The following is a 20,594-nucleotide window of genomic DNA, read 5'->3' as shown; positions in this document are numbered from 1 at the left end:
GAAAGCGTTATCTGCTCTCAGTTAATGATGCTATCAGCTCAAAGCTTCATTTCCATGAAAACACTGAATGGCACCAACAGCAGGGCTGCCATTCATTTTGTTTGACATTTTATTTAAATTCTTCAATATGAAAAGGTAAACACTGAGTATATCGTAACTTGTTATTAACTTGCAAACACACAAACTGACATAAATGAAGTTCAAATTTATTTCTACCTCTCATATTCATCTCTGGTATATGTATTAACAGGATTTCTTTTGAACTCAAAAAGAAAATAACTGATTTGAAGACTGACTTGGAAAAAGAGAATTACTAATTACTATCGTGTTATTTTGAAACTGCTAAGCCATAGAGACACACTGCAAATTCAAAAGACTGTTTTGTTACCATCAGCTGGTGTTGGTTGAGATTCCCTGCAGATACGACAGAAGCTGGTTTTCCTTCACAGTTGTTGGAAAACATCTGCAGCATTATTATTATTATTACTATTTGTAAAACTGACCATTTCCTATTGAGGCCTGTTAGAGAAAAGCTTCTCCTCTAAACTACAGCACCGACACAAGAATGGGACAAACTGCATTCATTGATAATATAGCTTTATTTTTGATCACTAAAATAACGCATTTAACATGTCTTAACAGAATATCGTCATCTACATGTTTAAATTTGAAATAGAATGTTCAGTGGTTAAAACAACAGCTTTTTTCTTTCTTTTTTTTTAGGTAAAACACCACATTGTTAAAAGTTCCTTATAAAGAGGAAAGGAAATGTTATCGTTGTGACAAAAACCACAATGCCATACAAAATACATTGATCCACTTAACTCAATTAGCTCGTTTGCATTTAAGTCATGCCATGATGGTAGCTTCCATCGGAACAGAAATCAGAGCACTGGTTTTTATCTTAAGACTGCATTGTACAATAAGTGATCAAGAGAACTGCAAAATGTTAGAAACCATGAGGTCTTCATCCGTTTCCTCCCCCCAGACTGCTAATTTAGCATTAAACGATGATCCAAAGCAAGCTGCTTCTCACAGAAAAAAATATATATATATGCTGTATATCAAGAGGCTTCATGTACACCACGTTAAGACAATGTGTTTCATACACAGTTATCCTCAAAAGTGCTTGTTGGAGTCTGGTCAGACTAGAATAGAAAACAAGATGTACAGTACGTTGGCCACGTTTTAGCTGTGTGTGTGTGTGTTATCGATACAAATATAATACATTTGAAATGAACGTCGTCGTATGCACATTCCTAAACTTTAAAATCATTAAAACCAGTTAAGTTACCTTGCCAAGTTGTTTAGACGTTAAACAAAATATTTAAACTGTTTTTTTTTTTTTCTCAAACATGCTTCTTACAGTTACTTCCAGATATTTACACTTAAGACAATATCTGCAAACGGTTCACGTGTTCCCTTTCAACTCCCTCCAAAAGCCACTGCAAATAATGAAACCGCCGTTTCGGCTGCTGCCGCCGCCGCCGCCGCTTGATCCCCAGCAGCAGCCCCACGCCGCGCCGTGGCGGCGGCTCCTGAAGGTTAAAACAAGCACACTTTGAACAGTCTGTTGGTCTGGCTGAGGATAAAGTGCAGTTCTCCTTTGGCCCCGAAGTGGAATCAGATAAAAAGCCGTGGTCAGAATCAGTCGTAGACCCCGGCCTCTGATCTCAGTGCAGCGTGATAAAAAGCCTCCGGACCCAGAGCCTTGGACAGCAGCATGTGGCCGCGGGGAGACATGCAGCCCTGGCTAGGCAAATATCCTGCCGCGGCTTTAGCGGCTCTGGTGGGTTTAGGTTTGTGTGCTGCATAATACCCCTCCATGTGGTCATATTGTGTGGGCCTGACTTTAGTGCTCTGGGTCCTTCTGTTGGGCTGAGTGGAAAAGGATCCCAGATGTTCGGGATCTAAGGGGATTTGGAGTGGTAATGATAGTAGTGGCGGTTTTCTCTGGTGCTCTGCGACCGCCCAGGTCTCCTGAGGATGCTGGGTTTCACAACGCCGGAGTAGCTGTTGACAGCGTTGGTCATCTGCGATCGATGCTGGTCGTGACCTCGCGTATGGCTTCTGTCGTTGTGCTCGCTGTTCTTGAGGTTGGGACAGCCCCTCTCCGGGAGGGACGGGACCTTGCGGAGCGGCGGCTGCTGCGATGAGCCCTCTTTCATCTGAATCCGCCTGGACGACCTGGAGTCCGCACTTGAGCGGTGACCAAACTCGTGCCTGCTGACCCCGAGGTCTGCGTGCTGCGACGGCGGAGAGACCGGAGACGTCACCACGACATTCTGGCCTTCCATCTTGTCCGTGGAGAGGAGGTTGGCGTTTCCGGGGTCTGACTTGCTTCTGGTGTGCATGATGTCCCTGTTCCTGGAGTCGGGGGGTGAGGCCGGACTGGCACACGGAGACGTTACGGGATATGTGTTTTTGTGTCGGGACTTGCTCTCATGCTTGACTGGCTGATAAACGAGTCTTTCAAACACCTCGGCGTCTCTGGCCTCGTAGACGACGGTGTCCCTGCTCTGGATGTAGAGCTCTCTGTTCACAGGCGGCGCGTGGCGTGGAGAGTAGTTGTAGTACTCCGCCTGTGGCCCGCCTCTAGTGGAACGCACGGTGTAAGACTGACTGTGCCGGATCCCGCCCTGGCGGCTGGGGTCCACGTAGTACCGCGGGCCGGCTGCTGGATTCATGTCTGAATAGGGGTTGTAGTGATAGTCGAACTGCGCGTTCTCGAACTGCGAGCGAACAGGATGCAGGCCGGTCTGGATCAGCCTCTGGTACGGAGCTTCCTGGCCCGTCGTCTGCGCCACGTAAAACATGGTGTCGGGAGGCAGGACCTCGGTCTCCGTCAGCTCGTAGTGGCTGACGTGAGGGGCGTGGAAAGAGCGAGCCCTTCGGATGGCGGGGTGGCCGACGCCGCGGAGGTCCTCCGCCCGCTGCCACTGGCCGTGCGCTCTGGGCGACCCGCCGAGGACGTGCTCGTCTCTTCGGTAGCGTCTGTACTGAGGCGACAGAGGCTGTCTCAGGCCCAGGGAGCTGTAGCGGCCTTCGGACGCCTGCCGGTACAGGCCTCTGGGGGAAAGGTGAGGCGGCAGGGCGTCGGGCCGAGGGCAGTGAGGCGCCGGAGACCGTCCCGCCTGGAAAGGCCGGTGGAGAAGATGATGGCGACGGTGACTGCTGTAGACGTCGTCGAACACGCCCGCGGGCCTCTCCTCCTCTGGGCTGTAGCGATGAGCGGTGGAAGACTGCAGCGGCCGGGGGAAGACCTCCTCGATGGAGGCAGGCATGGAGGCCTCGGCCAGAACCGCACGGAAATTAAAAACATTGATGGCGTCCGTGTTGACGTACACGGGAGAGGTGGACGGGCTGTCCGCCGAGCAGACGGGCTGAGTGGGCGTCGACACGCCGACGCTCTGATAGGTGTGCTCTGCCTGGGCGTCGTCTCTGAGCCCCCGCTCCTCCCTGCACTCCCGCCTCTCGGCGCTGTCCTCGTCCAAGCTGCCCGACCCCAGCGGGCTGACGTTAGGGGTGAAGTTGCAAAGGCTTTCCTGTCCGTCAGCGACCTGTGGCGGTTCTGAGCAGAGGTGTGAAGGTAGAAAACGAGCAGGGGGGGGGCAGCGGCGGGTCTCCGCGGGGCTGTGGCCTGACGCCGGAAACTGCGAGACCGAGGAGACGTGGGGGCCGCAGTACTCAGGATACACTTCCAGGTCGAGAACGGAGGGCCGGGGTAATCTGTCCTGGGCGTGAGGCGTGTCCTGTCGCTGGAGAGGGTGCAGCGGGGCGTGGCTTCTTCTCTGGGAGCCGCCGCTGGCCTTCTGGGCGGATTCAGCCAGCGCCAGAGCCAACTTGCGTGCAGCACTCGTCAGGGGAGGGTGAGGAGGGAGAACAGATACTGAACTCATAAGTCTATCTGTTCCTGGGGAGGGATAAGACAAACAACGCTACAGTATGACAGGACAAACAAAGCTATGGTAAGACATGATGGGACAAAACACAAAAGCTTTCATAAGAAACTACAGAGTGCATTAATGTTTTTAAATAAACTAACTATACAGCATACAGTCGACACGTTTAGGCTGAGGAGGGAGTGGCACTGACCTGGATCAGGCAGATTCTGCGTGGAGGGACTGAGGTCTGTGATGGCTGACGCCTGGCTCGCTGTGCTGAGGGGGCTGCAGTGTGGAAAGGACGCTCTCGTGTCTTTTTCAGCCGCCGCCAAGCCTTCGCCCTTCTCCTGCACGTCTGCTTGTGTCTTAAAGGATTTCTTCCTGAGTTTAGGAGAGACTTGCTTGAAGGGAACCCTCTTCCCAGTGTTATCCAGAACTGGACTGATATCTGGAGACTGCGGACTGATGTTGTTGTTGGGAGACGAGATGGGGTCGGACTCGCTGGAGCATCCCGCACTCTTCCTCCACTTGCTGTCATCTTTGCTGCGCTGTGGCCCCGGGGTCGCCGAGGTCGGGCTGCACTGATAGGACATGGGGTCAAAGTCTAGCGTGGAGATTCCTGCAGCCGGCGGCGACAGGTCCAGCTCGTCCTCCGGGTGTGGAGGGGAAACGCACGGCGCCCTGCGGAACCGATCGGCGCCGTTGTGACGCTCGTTCAGCGGCGTCCTGCGCTCGTCCTTCGTCCTGCTGCCGCGGAGGTCGTCTCGACTGGCGCTAGAAATGGCCTCACTGGTTGAACGAGGTCTGAGGGGACGGTAGCTTGGAGGTTCCCCTGAGGTGGATGAAAAAGAAAACGCATCAAAAATGCACATTTATCGGGAGTCTGGAGTCTGTGAAGCAAGAGAAAAACATTCAATTACAGATTTACCTTCAAAATTGTGTAAAGAGGTAAGAGACTCTTCACTTTTGGTGGAGCGCAGAGTCCCGCTATCTCCTCTTCCGCCTGCAAATGTTTAAACAGATTTATTTCTCACAACATTAAAATCAGCATTTCAAAAGCAGCATCGCCTCCAGCTGTGACGATTTGTAGAACAATTCGGACTGAAAAGAGAGGAAATGAAAAAAGCTTTGAGAAGTTGTTCTGGGGTTACATAACAGGAGCCGTGAGCTGACCTGGCAGTGCGATGCTCTTTATCTCGTTTGGCTCGCTGGGGTGTCGCTTCAGTTTACGTTTGGACATAGAGTGCGACTTGCCCAGGTGGAAAAATGAAAGCCAGTTCCCCACAGGAGACTTCTTAGCCTTGGCAGTGGGTCGCTTGCCGCTGCAACACAAACACAGATCCTTTCCAGCACTTGTTTCGTTCAACAAAAGTACTTCACGAGAAATGATGACAGATCATAGCAAGCTGCGGCTGCAATTATTTTGCTTCTCTATGTTCTCGTGTATCTTTACCCACATCATTCTAAATGCAGCACACATTAGCTGGAAGTAGGCGAAAGGAAAGACAACAAGCAGGTTGTCAGTCAGTCAGAGGGTTTCTAGAGGGAGGCACCATCAGCCACACACTCAATAATCTGTTTTTATCCCTGCTGTGATTGTTTGAATTTGTTTGTGTTGCGTTGTTTATGGAAAGCCACACTGCTGTGTGGATTTGTTCCACTTGTATGTTTTATATATTATAAAATGTGAATAAAAATCCATGTTGAAGCACAGCTGAACATCTCAGCCCATCTTCATATAAAGTGCTGATAAGCCCACCTCTCCATCGGAAGCTCGATGACTGTGTGAAACTTCCCCAGAAGTGCTTCTGGTCCCTCGCCGACCTCGATGTAGTCGCTCTGGGTGAGGCAGGTGGGGGTGGCCGGGGAGTTCAGCTGGGCCTGAGTGCGAGCCTGGGCCTCCTCCAGGGAGAGCAGCTTGGTGGACGGGGAGCAGACCATCAGGGACTTCGGTCTGGCTAACGTGTTGTTCCCTAAAGTCAGCGTTTTGAGATACGTACCCATGAGCCTTTTCTATCTGTTTCTTTAACAGCTTGTTGTTTGGATACGGAGAACGTACCAGTGCCGTCTCTGATGATGGCGTTGAGTTTGGGACTGAAGAGCGTCTCGGTGTTGTTCAGGATGAACTCCACCACCACGGACTGGATGCGCACCTCCATGAAGGCTGCTGTGCCGCTAAAGCAGGCCGACTCGATCTGCCTGGACCTGAAACACAGTTAGAGAGCGGCCTAGTTCACAGCTCCGGACCGCTGAGACCTGCTCCAGTTCACTGCCACAGAAAGGCTGGAAGGAAGCCGCACTGCCAGCGCCGACGCCGACGCCGACGGGACTGCCTCACGCACCTGAGGAGGTTCGGAGCCCAGACGATGGCCAGGTTCTTGGTGTGCATGCTGGTTGTAGAGCTGAAGGTGGCGAGGCAGGAGAGGTGTCTCATGAGGAACTCCAGAGTCCTGAAGGAAGAAGAAACATTGACCTTCGACTTTTAAGAAATTTTAAATCTTCCTTTCCAACATCCAACATGCCATTGAGGCTCAAACTCATCTAAAACTGTCATACTGACTATTTCCAGCAGGTGGAGTCATGCAGGTGAGCTTCATGTATTTTCCAACACAAATGAAGAAAAAAGGCTTGAACGCTGCACTAACTACACTCCACCTCAACCACAGCAGGCTGACTCCAGTTTGCAGTGGTTACGTTTACGCTTGCAGCCACCAGGGGGCAGCAGTGGGCTTCCAGGCTGACCTGTAATGTGGAGGAGGCAGCTGCTGAATGACATTGTGGATTTTGACAAGCCGTTCCTCATCCGTGGCTGCAGACACAGCCTCCTGCGAGAGAGAGAGCGGGGAAGACAAAGCACACATCACTGGAGGCCGAGGCAGCCGTCCCCTCGCCCCCCGCCCGCCCCGCCGCCCCCCCTTACATTCAAAGCAGTCTGTGTTTGGGCTGCTTAATCTGCCACTGGCTTTAGGCATGCACATTCCCTGCTGTTCTTAGAAAGCCCAGTGCAACGCAATGACCTCGTTTTGAGCAGCACTTCAAAAAAGGCTGAAATCATTTCTGCTGTTCTGTCCTTATCACCGGGAAAACGGGAAAACTGTCGCCTACAAGCTTCTCCGCGACTCGCAGAGCCTGACAGACACTTAATATCTGCTCCCACCACATCCAGTCCCAGCAGGAGTCCCTGACGCGGCGCGGCGTCTTACTGAGAATCTGTCGTAGAGCTGGTAGGTGAGGAGCGGGTTGGGCAGCTCCCTGAAGTACAGCTTGCAGAGCGAGCCGACCGAGTGGATGTCCTGCCTGAAGACGTCTCTGCCGAGGTCCGGGATCTGCTCAGAGTCAAACTCGTGCCTGGACGGAGAAGGACAGACAGAAAGAACAGCGTGGGAGTCATCCTACAGCCCATCTGCCAGGGCGACACGGAAAAAACTACACAGATCTGAGCTTCATCCAGGCTGTGTACGCTGATGAACTTCTTACATTTTTTTTTAAACCCAAGAACGCCGTGGAAGAATTTTGCTTTTTCTGCAATCCACATTTTCACAATCAAAATATTTTAAAGGTTCAGTGTGTAATATTGAGTAACTTTAATTTCAATCTGTTTACATCCTGACTTCCATGGTTTTTCCAGACACTGTTGAGTTAACGGAGTGAGTCTGCAGTCCAGACCTGTCCTGCGAACCTCGGTAGGTAAAATCTTGCTGTTCACCAGACTGTAGGTCTATCATCAAGTCAAGTACCTTATGTGATAAATAGGAGTAAACCCACTGGACCAAATCTGGGCCACTGCTACTACCAATCAAAACTCTTCATTCCAGACCAAAGACAGAGTGATATGACTCCACACAAATCATGTCTTCAGTGCCTAAAGACAACGCAGAGGACGAAGCAGTGCAGAACAATACCTGCAGAAGGGAGACAGTGTGAGCTGAGACCTGAAAGACTCATTTACTACCAATGAAAAGGAGAGAGACACGAGGCAGGCAGCACACGACGCAGTGAGACCTCGTTTCCTCCAGCAAAGCACGAAACAGATGAGCTCCCGCCGCAGCTTCTCAAAGACGCACAGCTGGAAATAAAGTGTGTTTGATGGAACTCAGGAAAAGCAGCTCACACACACACACACACACACACACACCCACACACACCCACACACACAACTGCTGCTGGACTCAATCTTTACAGCTATCATATCAAGATTTCCAGTGCATTTCCATCTCCTGCTCGCTGGTCTATCGCCGCTGCCCCTCGGTGCTGAAAGCTACACCGAAGACCGGGGATGAATAATTGACGGAGAGCGGCCCACCCGGCGCTCGGGCAGGATGCTGAATGCTCAGAGGGCAGAGGTCGGGTCTGGAAGAGGAGCCACACTGCTTGACTCTGAGCTATGATGTGAATTAAAACCGGGCAGGAAAAAGAAAAAAGAAGCACCAACCTGAGTTTCTGGATGTTGGAGGAGATCCCTGAGAGCCTGTAGATACCGTCCACCACTCCGTGCTTCTCTATGAACTCGGCGCAACTCTTAACCACCTGCGGGACTATGGGAAACAGGAAGACAGCACGGTCAGCAGGTGCCTCAAATATCCTTCATACAAATTCATTCAATCATAATATTACCTCTGACATACTAAATAAAAGGTGTTAGCCAAAAGATAACTTTATTCTTAGATACAGAAGGTGTCCACAATATGAACATTTGTATGTGATGCAGTGATCCGGATGAAACCATCAGCCTCATTTCATCCTGAACGAACATGACTTGGAGCCATCTTTCACAGAGGAGGTCATAAATAGGATTTAGTTCATTATATGATGTTAAAAAGGTTGAGGATCTCTTCATCCTTTGACTAGAACCCATGTGATATAATCCAATAATCTGCAGATTACATAATCAGCCCTAGATGAGTGAAATCCTTGTGAGCTCCCTCTGCCTGCAGCGCCAAAGGTTTCCGTAAGACTCACACAAGAATTAGAGTCTCGCAGTTTTCTGCCTCCCTCAAACAGCACAGACAAAAATCACGTTATTGTCTGTGAATACTTATATAACACAAACACCGAACACTGTTAAAATGCACTAAAAGATCAATAAAGGAGAATATAATGATAATTTTTCCATTAAAAAGTTTAACATAAGGTCAAAGTGTCTGATTTTTTTAGGAAAAAGTGCCTGAGAATGATTGAAAATGTCAGAGAGTGGGGGTTTTATTTTAGTAGCTTTGAAATATACTAAGGATCGACCAATTATCGGCCTGGCCGATAATATCGGCCGATAATTGCACATTTTTCTAATAATCGGCATCGGCCTTTTTTTCCCACCTATAGTTGATAAAATAAATGTATTTAAAAACGTGCTCTTTGGATCATATATACAGCCGTCTCTCTCTCTCTGCCTGAAGCCACTACTCTGGGCTGTGCAACAATATTAAACTATTAATTATTAAATATTAAAATATACAGTACAATTAATTAAAAAGTGAGTTCAAAGTAATGCTTGATTGTTGTATTTCTACCAAAATCAGGATAATTATAATAGGAATTCTGAGTTTGGTTTATGATTTGGCGGTTGAACTGTAGCTTCCTGGAGGTCACTGGAAGTTTTTTTTTTTTTTTTTTTTCCCTATATCAGTGCCTGGACTGAATTATTTCATTCGTTCAGAATATGACATTCTTATATTAGAATAACTGAATCAGATTAAGCAGAGTGGAGGATGGTTGAATGTGCACAAATCTACCCAGAAGCGTAAATGAACTCGATAAAAAAAAGCCTGCAGACCGTCACAGTTCTTCCCTCTTTTAGAACCGGCAGTGTTCTCTGAAATGTGAACTGCCAGCAGGGAAACCAGCGAAAGACGTGGAATAAAAAAATAAAATAATAATAAAAAAAAAAGCCTATTGTAGGAATATTCTACCTTCATGTCCTGAGTTGTGAAGATGCTCCCCCAGGTCGCAGCCGAACACTCGCTCTCGCAGGATCCCGCGCTGCCGGAGCTTCTGCGGCGGCGGCCGGGACTTCATGAAGGACCTCAGGAATGTCACCAGCTTCCCGTGCTTCTTACACACTGATGGAGACGGAACACACACACACACACACCGATAACAGCCGCTTTGAATCAATTTGACTCATATCCTGGGAGCCAGAGTTAAATAAGTCATCAAGGACACACACACACACACACACACACACACACACACACACACACTGAGGACTACCTGGCTTCGGCACTGAGCTTTGAACACTGGGGGGAATCTTGTCATTTATCAGCTCGACACAGTCGCAGGGGAAGAAGCCGACCTGTGAGAAGAGAGACGAGCAGACACACACCACGATACACTTCAAAGCTGAGCAGACCCGCGGGGCTGTTTAACGCTCCGGCAGACGAGGTGCAGAAATGGGTCAGGAGGCAGGAGGGTACGCCACGCCGCGGGCTCAAACCCGCCTGTCTGCGGTACCTCTGTCTTCCCCGTCATGCAGCAACAACAACAGACCACCTTAAAATTGGATTTTCCTTCTTTGAAATAGAGGTTAACATGTGTAGTGTTCCTGACAGCCAGACGGGGAATCTCAGAGCGAACAGCTGGACTCAGGAGGAGGATCTGAGCTGTATTCAATGTTTTACTGCAGTGGATTGATTCGGTTGAAGCAGGAGAAGTCTTTACTCAAGCCTTTTCAGTCTACATTTTTCTTTTCTTCTTCTTTTTTTAATTTAGGGGTTAAACCAGGGGTGTTGAACACTTTTCACTTCAGATGCCACAAACAGTCTTGATGGTTAAAATGGTGTCCTAATAACCTTTAAATTTAAACCTTAAATCTTTTCTTTGCAGTGTATCAGACGAAAATGTCGATATCTTCTGCAAAAACCAAACAATTCAACACAATGTTCAAAAAACTTCACCAAACAAAATGTAAAACTGTCAAAGAAAACACTGATTTCTTTAAGCATAGGGGGTTTGGTGGGCCGGATTGCAACCTCTTGCAGGCCGGTTTTGGCCCACGAGCCTTATGTTTGACACCTGTTGGTTAAACTACTAGTTCAATGAAAAATATCTATTTAAAACTGGATTTATTTTCACTTCAAAAGATACTAATTAAACATATAAAATGAGCTTCAGAACAAACAATAAGTTGCAGACAATCTGTAAAAACCATCAGATTTCTAATTAATGTTTTTATTGCCTAAATATGTGTCCCAACAGCTTTTAATTCAGGAAATATGAAGAGAAGAGCCTTTCTGGAGAGTCTGTATGAGAGGATGTATGGAGGCTCATCCTCCCACGCTGCAGTGTTAGACGAAGGAAAAACCAGCTTCCAGCCTTCCTCAGTAAACAGTGTGTGTTCAGTCGGGGGGCCGTGGAGGATTCTGCTCCCTCTGGTTTACGTATTATTCCCCATTTCTGCTCGATTTATTTTTACCAACAGAATATTAAATGCTCCTTCAGCAGCAGCCCGAACAGAACGCCGGTCACGGCTGTTGTTACCTCGTGATGGCCAACTCTGTGGAGCGACTCCATCAGAAGAGGGAGAACAGAAGGAGGACGGAGAATACACTCCGGTGTGAGCACATGGTTCGCTGGTGCTCCAGCACCACATTGGTGTTCTGCTCCTTGTCCTGCTGTTTTTAAGCCGTTACTTTTATGAGTTCTTCACAGGGAATTGTTTTTGTATTTGTTGTCATTTTCTGTGTATGTATGGGATTTTTCCGTGTACTTCTGGATTCTTTCAAATCTAAAGGTTTGATTAGGTTGATTGGTGACTGTGACCTGTAATTGTGTTATTATCAGTCTTTCTGTGTGTGACTTTCAAGGTTCAACCTGGCGTTGGGCGACCGTCGTCCTGGATAAACTCCAGCTTCATGTAACCCTGAGCTACATGGAGCAGATACAGGGCAAAGATGATTGAATTAAATCCTGTTTCATGTTGACAGGAGGATAAACTGCATTTGCTGATGAGTGCCAGTTAAAGATATATGATGAAAAGGGAATTTTTCAAGTTTTGATCCTGGCTCAGTGGGCTTCAGTCACCTCTGGATCTCTCTTGAATTATCGCCCCCTAAAAATGCTATTTTAAGGTTTTCCTTCCTTTAAAGTTCTGGAGGAATCATTAATTGACCAATAAAATATCATCAAAATCTGAAACACAGACACTCTACTTTTAAGTATTTATAATGGAAATTAATAAATATATATAAAAAAAACCATTTAGCTGATTCATTAAAATAAGTTTTAATTGAGCATTTACTCCTGAGAAAGCCTGTTCTATTTAAAACTTTATTTTATCAGCTCTCTTTCCAGAGCACGGCAGGATTACACGGGGAGAAGCTCTGACTTCAGCTTTAAAGGATCCGCAGAGTGACGCAGGTGTTTACCTGGAAGCCATGTTTGCCCCTCCACCAGCCCGTGTCTTCCTTCGGCGGCATGTCGATGACGGACACGATGTCTCCCACCTGATCGCCAAACGAGCCGTGAGGAGGATAAAGAGAGTCACAGCTGAGCTCAGGAGGAAGAGTCAAAACCCTCCAGTCACATCGAATCTGCTCAGGATGCAAAAAAAAAAGCCCCATGTATTTTTATGTGCTTTCTGTAGCGGCTTGGCGGCTCACCTCGAAGGTCAGCTCGTCTGTGGCCTGGGCCGTGTAGCGCTTGGTGACGTGGGCGGCGGCGATGGCGGGGACATTGATCGAGGCTTCTTCAGACACCAGGAGATGGTTCCCCTTGTTGTCGATCTAAAAATAAACGCAGCAGAGACACGTTGGCCTCGCTTTGCTGGGAGATGAGAAGCAGGGAGCGGGAGCCGCTCTGGATTCGGTTACCAGAGACAGGAAGCAGCAAAACACAAAAAACCAGAACGCCGACGAGTTTTCCGCTTTCATTTTTACATTTACATTTTTACATGTTTTTACATGTCTATTTGATAACATTGCACCATCAGTAAAACATCTGTGTAACATGAAGCAATTTAAATTATGAGGAAATATTTCTAAAAATAAAGTTTTCCTAAACACAATAATTGTGAATGTCTCCACAAGGAGATAAATAAAGGCTCATCTTAGCTTTTCTTACATAGAATATGACTTCGTTGAACCAACTGACAACATTAGTAGTGAAAGTATCTTTCAGCGTGAAAAACTGGAGAATGAAAGTTTGAAACTTCAAGCTGATGCGATGTCTTGAGAAACAGTGAATAAACCTAAAGAGTTTCTGAGAGAAGGAACCGGTCTTTACAGAAAGTTCACAGGGAATAATTTCCCGTAACGCGTCCTCTAAATCCTGGAGAATGACCTGAAGTCTGCTCAGTTGCCTCCTTGTTTTTGTATCTGTGGCCACAGCCTAAAGCAGCAGTAAAGAGGGAACTGCTGGCGGAGGACGCCTCCTACCTCCATCCATGTCAGGACGGGTCCACAGTTGATCTTGTTGTCGGCGATGGCGGAGAAGCGGGACAGGTAGGCTGCCAGCATCGTGGAGACTGACTGAGGACGGACGCCGGAGAGTCAGAACTCAAAAAATGTGTCGAATATCCATGAAATGTTCACTATATGTTTGATAATTATGGCCGTTCATTAACAAAACACAATACATTGAGATGCTTTTTCTCATTTTCATGACTTGCAGGTTAAAATAACAAAGAATCACACAAAAAACTGTTTTAGAATTACACAGTTAAATAAAGGAACTTTTCTGCTGCGTGCTGTGGAAACGCGAACAGACGGCGAGCCGTACCTCCACCGTGTCCTTCAGCGCGTTGTGTCGCGGCAGCTCAGTCAGCTCAGAGTAACGCCGGTCATAGATGCACAGATGCAGGTGTTTGTCCAGAACCCGGAAGTCTTCGTAGGACCGCTTCACCAGCCAGCTTCGACTCTGAGAGGGGGAAGCATCAGAGTGATGAAGAGATCTTTTACCTTCATCATCAAGCAGCAGCAACAAGACATCAACAGCAATGTCCCAGTAAATATAATTAAAGCACAATTTCTCATGTTTTTTGGGATATGCTCACTTTTTTACTTGTCTTGTTTCTGCAGAATTAACTTTTAGAAGTTGCCAACAGTTGCAGAACACATTGATTTCAGATAATAAACTTTTACTAGTTGTGAAAGTTTCCTGAGCTCATCGAGAGAATTTCATTCTGTTTGCATATATTTTGATTAGAAATTGTGAAATATTTTGGTCCCCAGCGGCACAGAAAGGTGAAGACACTCCTTTTAAAAAGTTGTGTTACCTGGCAGGTGATCTGGACCAGGAAGACCAGTTCTTTGGAGTCCGGACCGGCCCTCTGCGCGTCGCTCTGCCCCTCTGCAAAGGCCAGCTGAGGAGAGAGAACAACGCCAAAAACAGGAGAGGATTGAGAGGAGTGGTGTTTTGAATAATGGATGGGTGTAATACAGGAACCTTTCTGAAGCGACCTGGTCTACAAAGAGGAACATCATGTCCATGAAATAATAAAACCACTTTCACACTGAGTGCTGGAGTTTAAACACTCCCTCACAAGTAACCAGGTAACACCTTCAGAGAGAAAAAGGCTGCAGAATTTTTTTTAAGAGACTCTGACTGAATCAGAAAAAAGAGGGGGGCGATGTCTCTTATTCACAAACCATGCTGGTTTTTATTTGTATCCTCACTCCTGCATAAATCCTGCAGTATGAAATGCATAATAGATCAGCTGCAGAGACGTCAGCGGCTCGTAGGCGGTGGAAATCCAGCACAGATTCCTTCTTCTTCCTCTTCACCAATATTTAATCTGCTCCAAAACCGAGGAGATCAAAGACGGGAGGAGTTTGGGAGTTTCTTGATAGACGTTACTGTACCAGCAGCTTCAAAGGCCTCCGCCGCCGAGGGAAGTTCTGGTTATTTATAACTGTTCCAAACTCATCTGGATACGCCGTTACACAACACGCAGCGACCTAGTTAATGCAACTAATACTGCGAAGCCAGACGGACGGAGCGCTCGCTGAGGAATTTCAGAGAGTCCTGACGGAAAGCCAGGATTGTTTGGTATGAAGTGACGAAGCAGAACGGCGAGATGAAGTTCTGAGGGCGGGTCGAGGGGCTGAAGCAGGATCACAGAGAGATTTACGCATCAACAGAAATAATCAAGCTGCAAACTACTGAAAGATACGGAAGGAAACAGGAGGAAGTTTTGACTGAAGGCATGCTCCCTCCATGATGCTCACACCTCCAAGGCTACTCCCTTCAACCTGCAGCCAAAACCTCCAGGCTTTGCAAGGAAATATCCCTGCATCATGCTGTCTTTCACCAGAATCTGCAGACAGGAGCTCAGATCAACACAGAATCATCCACATGTTCATGTTACCTGCCACTAAGGCATGTCAGAGATCCGTCCGCAGCAGGGGGAGGTGGCTTTCTCTTTGTGTGCAGCCGCAGCCGCGGACCCAGGCGAGCTCCTCCGACGAGCCGAACCCCGGCCGAGGGCGGCAGAGTCCAAATTCTCCTCCTCAACTCGTCCGCTAGCCGTCTCGAGCCGCCTCACGCAAAAAAAAGCTCATTCACAGGATCGCCGCACGCTCAAGATAGACCCACAACAGAAAATATGAAAGGAGGATGCTTCCTGCTGAGTCTGGCCCCCCTCACTGCCTCCCTATTTCCATCTCATCCCCCTCCTCCCGCTCCTGTACTCCTCCCGTCTGCGCTGCCCTCCCCCCCTCTCTCCATCCCTCCCTCCGCCGCTCTCCTTTCTCCGGCGACAAAGAGGAGGGGGTTTGCCAACAAATGCGCTCGACCAACACACACTCGCATGCATCCGTCATACGGCTGCAGGAGACAGATAAACGACCCTGCCTCCCTCCCAAACCGTTCTCATTCATCGCACTCTCAAGGCGAGACTGGAGCTGATCCGAGGAGAGATCAGTCAGGACGGAGGCAGACGGAGGCAGACGGAGGCAGTCTGCCGTCCTTGAGGCTATTCTGCCATCAGGACACATGAGACCTCATCGGCGCCTCGCCTGCTTGCTGCCCCAGTGTGAGAAATGCATTACAGAGACGAGTAAAACCTCAGATTTCACTGGGACCCGTGACCCCCGCATGCTTTGATTCAAACATCCTCCTCCACAGACGCCTCCTGCAGCTCAGCTCTTTGTCTCCTTGAGGAGCTTTTCAAGGTCGAGGCTTCACACCCACCAGTCCACAACAGCCACGGCAGCCCAGCCAGATGTTTACCCCCCACAGACTGGCAGAGCGAGGGAGGAGGCGTCCTGTGAGGAATACAGTCCAGCCTCCTGCACTGCGCCCTCGTCTTTAATGCTGCATGCTGGGATTCAGTCAGAGAGCGAGCATCACTCAGACACTCCTTTCTGTCAGGCCACAACCTCTGGTTGTGCAGGGACGACTGGTGCCCTCTGCTGGCAGGCAGACACAGCTACAAGGTGAAACAGGTGGGGAAAGCAATGAAATACAAATACTTTGGTGCCGTACTGAAGCAGAATCTTTAGGTGTACATACCGTAACAGCCTTGTTCCTCATATTTCATTTGGATTTTCATCATTCCAAAAAACATCTCAACACATCGCGCCATCCAGATGGACTTAATTTATCTGTGAATGATTGAAAAGTATAAATAATACTACTCCCAGGCCCTGTCGGTTTGTGCACAATCTATTCGCCCCATTAAGAGGCCCAGCAAGAGCTACAACCAGCACTGCTCCAAATAATCCAAACACACACAACACACTCTGTCCTGGAGCCAAACTAGGCAAACACACACCACACACTCTCCTAAATGTCAAGACAATCTGCACCTTAATTTATCATGTGCAAACATTCAACACCCATTCAGCTCTGTGAAACTCCTGTGTATATATCTTTTTGTGTTTCTCACATTTTTCCATTATATTGTACATGTGTCTGTCCTAGATTTCTATTTAAATTATATTTAATTTATATCTGTTAGTTTATATCTGTCCTAAATTTATATTTATTTTTTCTATGTATGGCTGGCTCTGTGAATTTTCACATTTCACATTTATATTTCTTTTCTCTGTGCTGCTGGAACACTGCAGTTTCCCCCTGTGGGACAAATAAAGGACTTTCAATTCGATTCAAATGCTTGAATCCTAAAACGACAACTTTCGAACAAGAACCGTGAGCGAATAGCTTTCAAAAACTCAACATCTAAATTGAAAAAACACTCTGAGGTACACTGAAAGTTTATTATGATCAGTCACTTATTGATCAAATATTGTACTAACCTAGTAACGCATTAATGGTCAATTTGCCATGTTTGCTCTGGCTATGTAGAACCTATTTTTCTGATTAATCACCGGGATTAATCATTCATTCTGAGAGCGCACTAATATAACCTGTACTTCAATGTTCTTGTCCAGCTTGTTCATACATTTACATTCCAGTGATGGTTTTATTGAGCGCATGCCTCTGAAGTCTGACTTTCTGGCATCATTCCAGTCCTGAGGTTTACAACCAGTCGTCATATCAAAAGGGAGCACATGTAGCGTCATATGGTTCTTTCATGTATTTGGATTGTAGTGAATTTTATTAATTTTCAAAATTAACATCTTAATATAGCATTAAAGTCATTATGGCATTTAGAGAAATGTTGGTTTTGTTGGCAGGTGAGTTTGTGCACTACAGAGCCCTCTGCTGGTTTTGTCCTTAATGGCATCTTTTTCTTTACATTAGTTAAATGTAAACTTTGAAGTTAGTATTTTCGCTTCTACTTCAGTAAAACGCTTGAGTAGATACTTGAGCTTCAACAAAAGTCTTTTTAAACTCCAGTATCTGCACTTCTCACTTGAGAAAGTAATTAGTAAATATGAGAGACACACACACTGCTGCCACATCCTGCACTCGATCCACTCGTGGATTATAAAGTATCCCGGACATCTCTGTCCTCCAGCTGCGACCCAGAAGTCTATCCTCTTCAGCTGGTCCCGGTTCGACCTCCAGGTCTCTCATCCAGGAGGCATCATAATCAGATGAACCACTGCAAACAGACTCCTCTTAATGAGAAGGATTAGCAGCTCGCGTCCCAGATGGTGGAGCTGCTCACTCCGTCAGAGTCTGCCGCTCGGAGCACAAAACTCATTCCAGCCTGTTGTATCCACAGCCTCATTATTTCGTCACGACCCAAAGTTTATGACCTTACGAGGGGCGGGGATAAACAGAGACGGGATTACTAATGAGGTAACTGAGATAACTGCGACGCGGCCACGCCATCTTGTTCATGAGAGTCCTGGAATCAGACCTGGAGCCGCTCACCTGTGCTGGATACGCCGTCACTCATCACAGGTTTTAATCACTAACTTACTCATCGAAGTTCCTTTTTTCCCACACTGACCCATCCTATCTCTGCAGGACGCACTGGACACGCACAATACGGTGCTCCAGGGGTCAAAGGTGACAGATCTGACAATGTAATGCCCCCCAGAGGGGCATTACATTACACTACAGGGATCATGGCTTCATCAAGACGCCATTTTTAGTTCCAGGCAACATTCATCTGTGTGGCCAAAGCTTTACACTGTCACATAATGTTGTTTTTTCAATCTCCAAATTGTCATCTGTGCCGATTCCTGAATAGAAACATCCGTCCAACAGCTGTAATGTGGATTCAAAGGAAAAGGAGAGAATCTGTACTGATGAACATGTACTGTCAAGAAAACAAAAAAACCTAACAAGGACATCGATTCAGCTGCCACACTGCATTTAACAATGATGCATTTCTGCAGTAATTCCCCAAAATGGCCACTGAACCGGAGCCAAAGACTCTGAATGTAGTGAGAGTGTGCAGCTGGAGGCTGCAGGAGCTTTTCTCGTCGCTCACCTGGACGTTGCCAAAATCCACGGTCTCGTAATGGAAATGGGCGCACTCTGCCAATCTGGGGAAGTGACCTCTGGGGAACGTCAGCCTAAAAAACACACGCAGGAGCGAGTTATCAGTATTCACAACACAGCGAGGCTGTGATGGAGAGGAGAGCGCAGTGAAAGAGAGCCGAGGGGGGAGATCAGCTCTGCATGTGAGAACAGGGTTAGAGACGCAGACTCGCCTGTCGGTGTCGCCACCATCGCTTCACGGGTCCTCATTTCTCTGGCCTGAATAAGAGGCCTGGTTTACAGCCTATAATAGCAGCGACACTGTCGCCAGGAAAACCTACTTCTTCACGTTCTTGACCTTCATGCTGGCCGTGCTGACGCAGGAGCGCAGGAGGGGCTCGGCCGGGGGCTCCGTCACGTCCTCGCCCCTCGCCTGGGGAAAGCAGAGAGCAGTCAGCGAGAGGCGGCCGCCTGGTTAAAGTCCACAGTCATTACGCCGCTTGCATAAGGCGGGCGGGGCCGCGGACGGCACGAGCCGCACTTTAAAACATCAGGATGAAGACGTGAATCATCTGCAGACGCAGATAATCAGCACTGACGACATGCTGCAGCCACGTCACAGTGTCAGGCAAAAACCAATACGAAGCTCAGATAATAGCATGTCAGTATCACACAAATATAACATTTATCAGACAACTGGATTTGGAAAAAACAATGTTTACTAATGACAATTCAAAATGATGAAAACAAAGCAAACAAGGTGCACAAAAGCTTAAAAAATGTGAAAGATCGATGTTAGAAATGGTGTGTGTAATGCACATTTATGCAATACAGTACACAACACAACACAACGTAACATAACACAACTCAACACGACACGGTACAGCCTCAGAGTGATGCTGTGCAGCATGACTGGATCACACCAGGCCTTCTGATGCCACACTATTTCTTTCCCTCTCATGTTGTTCTGGGCTCTGCTCTGCTCAGGTTACATTACATTCTGTTGTGGAGCTTGTGTGAAGCATGTATATTTATATTTGACTATTCTGTGCTTTGGCTTACGCTGCACTACTTGTATCGTAATGCAGCTGTACATAATATTGTGCTTATTTTATCTGAGGTGTGTAAAGTTATTTATACACAGCATATCGATCTCTGCTCCAATAAAGAGAACTGTTACAGCATATAGAAGCTAAGGTTACGTTCAAGTCATCTGATTTCATTTCACTGTGTGAACAGACTGGAGGAGAAACAGCCGCTTTGTGTAATGAGTGCTTCAGATGTCTTTCTTTAATTTTGGAGAAAAAAAACCCAATAACACATCTTAACTAAGAGGCAGATTATATGATCGCTGTCGTCACACCAGGCAAGGTGCCAGCACACTCAGAGAAACGTAAGTTTCAGAGCGTTGTTAAAGGACTTTAAGACACATGAACAGGATAAAATGAGGGAACGAACTCAAACCAAGATGAGCCGATCGGCATCCATCCCAATAAAATAAATTCTCCACATTCATTAGTGCATTTCCAGGAAAGTGAAGAGACTCCTTCTGCAGGTGGTGCAGGTATAACAAGCTTCTTTTCTCCTTGGCTTCACAGAGGTTTATTTGTGTTCTACGGCAGGGAGAATTAGATTTCTGGGAGGTGTGAGTGAAACCAATTCACAATATCCCGGTGTGTGAAAGAAGACAAAGCCTGGGGGTTCAAAATCCGGCCCAGCAGGAACCTCTTCAAAACACACCCTCGACTCCAAAAGCAGCCGCATGGAATCAGCGCCAAGCTCTGATTTAAACAGACAAACTGTGGACTTTTCTTTTTTTAATTATACATGTATTATTGACCTGCATCCTAAAATGACTTAGCTACACACACTCTTAGCCAGCATGTGTTTGGATGCTATAAGCGCTTTATAGTCTATATACATCCATCTACAGTGCAG

At 47.3% G+C, this 20,594-nt stretch overlaps 1 protein-coding gene across 1 annotated transcript in view; it reads right to left on the bottom strand.

Moving 5' to 3' along the window:
- Nucleotides 1-580: 580 nt before the first annotated feature.
- Nucleotides 581-20,594, bottom strand: part of arhgap32a (Rho GTPase activating protein 32a) — a 32,780-nt gene continuing 12,766 nt past the window's right edge. Inside the window, 20 exon segments of the mRNA XM_030109085.1 lie at nucleotides 581-1,919; nucleotides 1,922-3,913; nucleotides 4,096-4,716; nucleotides 4,813-4,887; nucleotides 5,058-5,206; nucleotides 5,644-5,857; nucleotides 5,944-6,089; nucleotides 6,227-6,334; nucleotides 6,627-6,709; nucleotides 7,088-7,232; nucleotides 8,317-8,419; nucleotides 9,791-9,940; nucleotides 10,092-10,173; nucleotides 12,245-12,322; nucleotides 12,479-12,601; nucleotides 13,253-13,345; nucleotides 13,596-13,733; nucleotides 14,092-14,178; nucleotides 18,667-18,751; nucleotides 18,998-19,089. Of these exon segments, the coding sequence (XP_029964945.1) occupies nucleotides 1,648-1,919; nucleotides 1,922-3,913; nucleotides 4,096-4,716; nucleotides 4,813-4,887; nucleotides 5,058-5,206; nucleotides 5,644-5,857; nucleotides 5,944-6,089; nucleotides 6,227-6,334; nucleotides 6,627-6,709; nucleotides 7,088-7,232; nucleotides 8,317-8,419; nucleotides 9,791-9,940; nucleotides 10,092-10,173; nucleotides 12,245-12,322; nucleotides 12,479-12,601; nucleotides 13,253-13,345; nucleotides 13,596-13,733; nucleotides 14,092-14,178; nucleotides 18,667-18,751; nucleotides 18,998-19,089 (4,836 nt within the window). The 3' untranslated portion in view covers nucleotides 581-1,647.

Source organism: Salarias fasciatus, chromosome 14 (assembly GCF_902148845.1).
Source record: "Salarias fasciatus chromosome 14, fSalaFa1.1, whole genome shotgun sequence".
Classification (NCBI taxonomy): domain Eukaryota; kingdom Metazoa; phylum Chordata; class Actinopteri; order Blenniiformes; family Blenniidae; genus Salarias; species Salarias fasciatus.
This window is presented reverse-complemented; position numbering and strand designations above follow the sequence as displayed.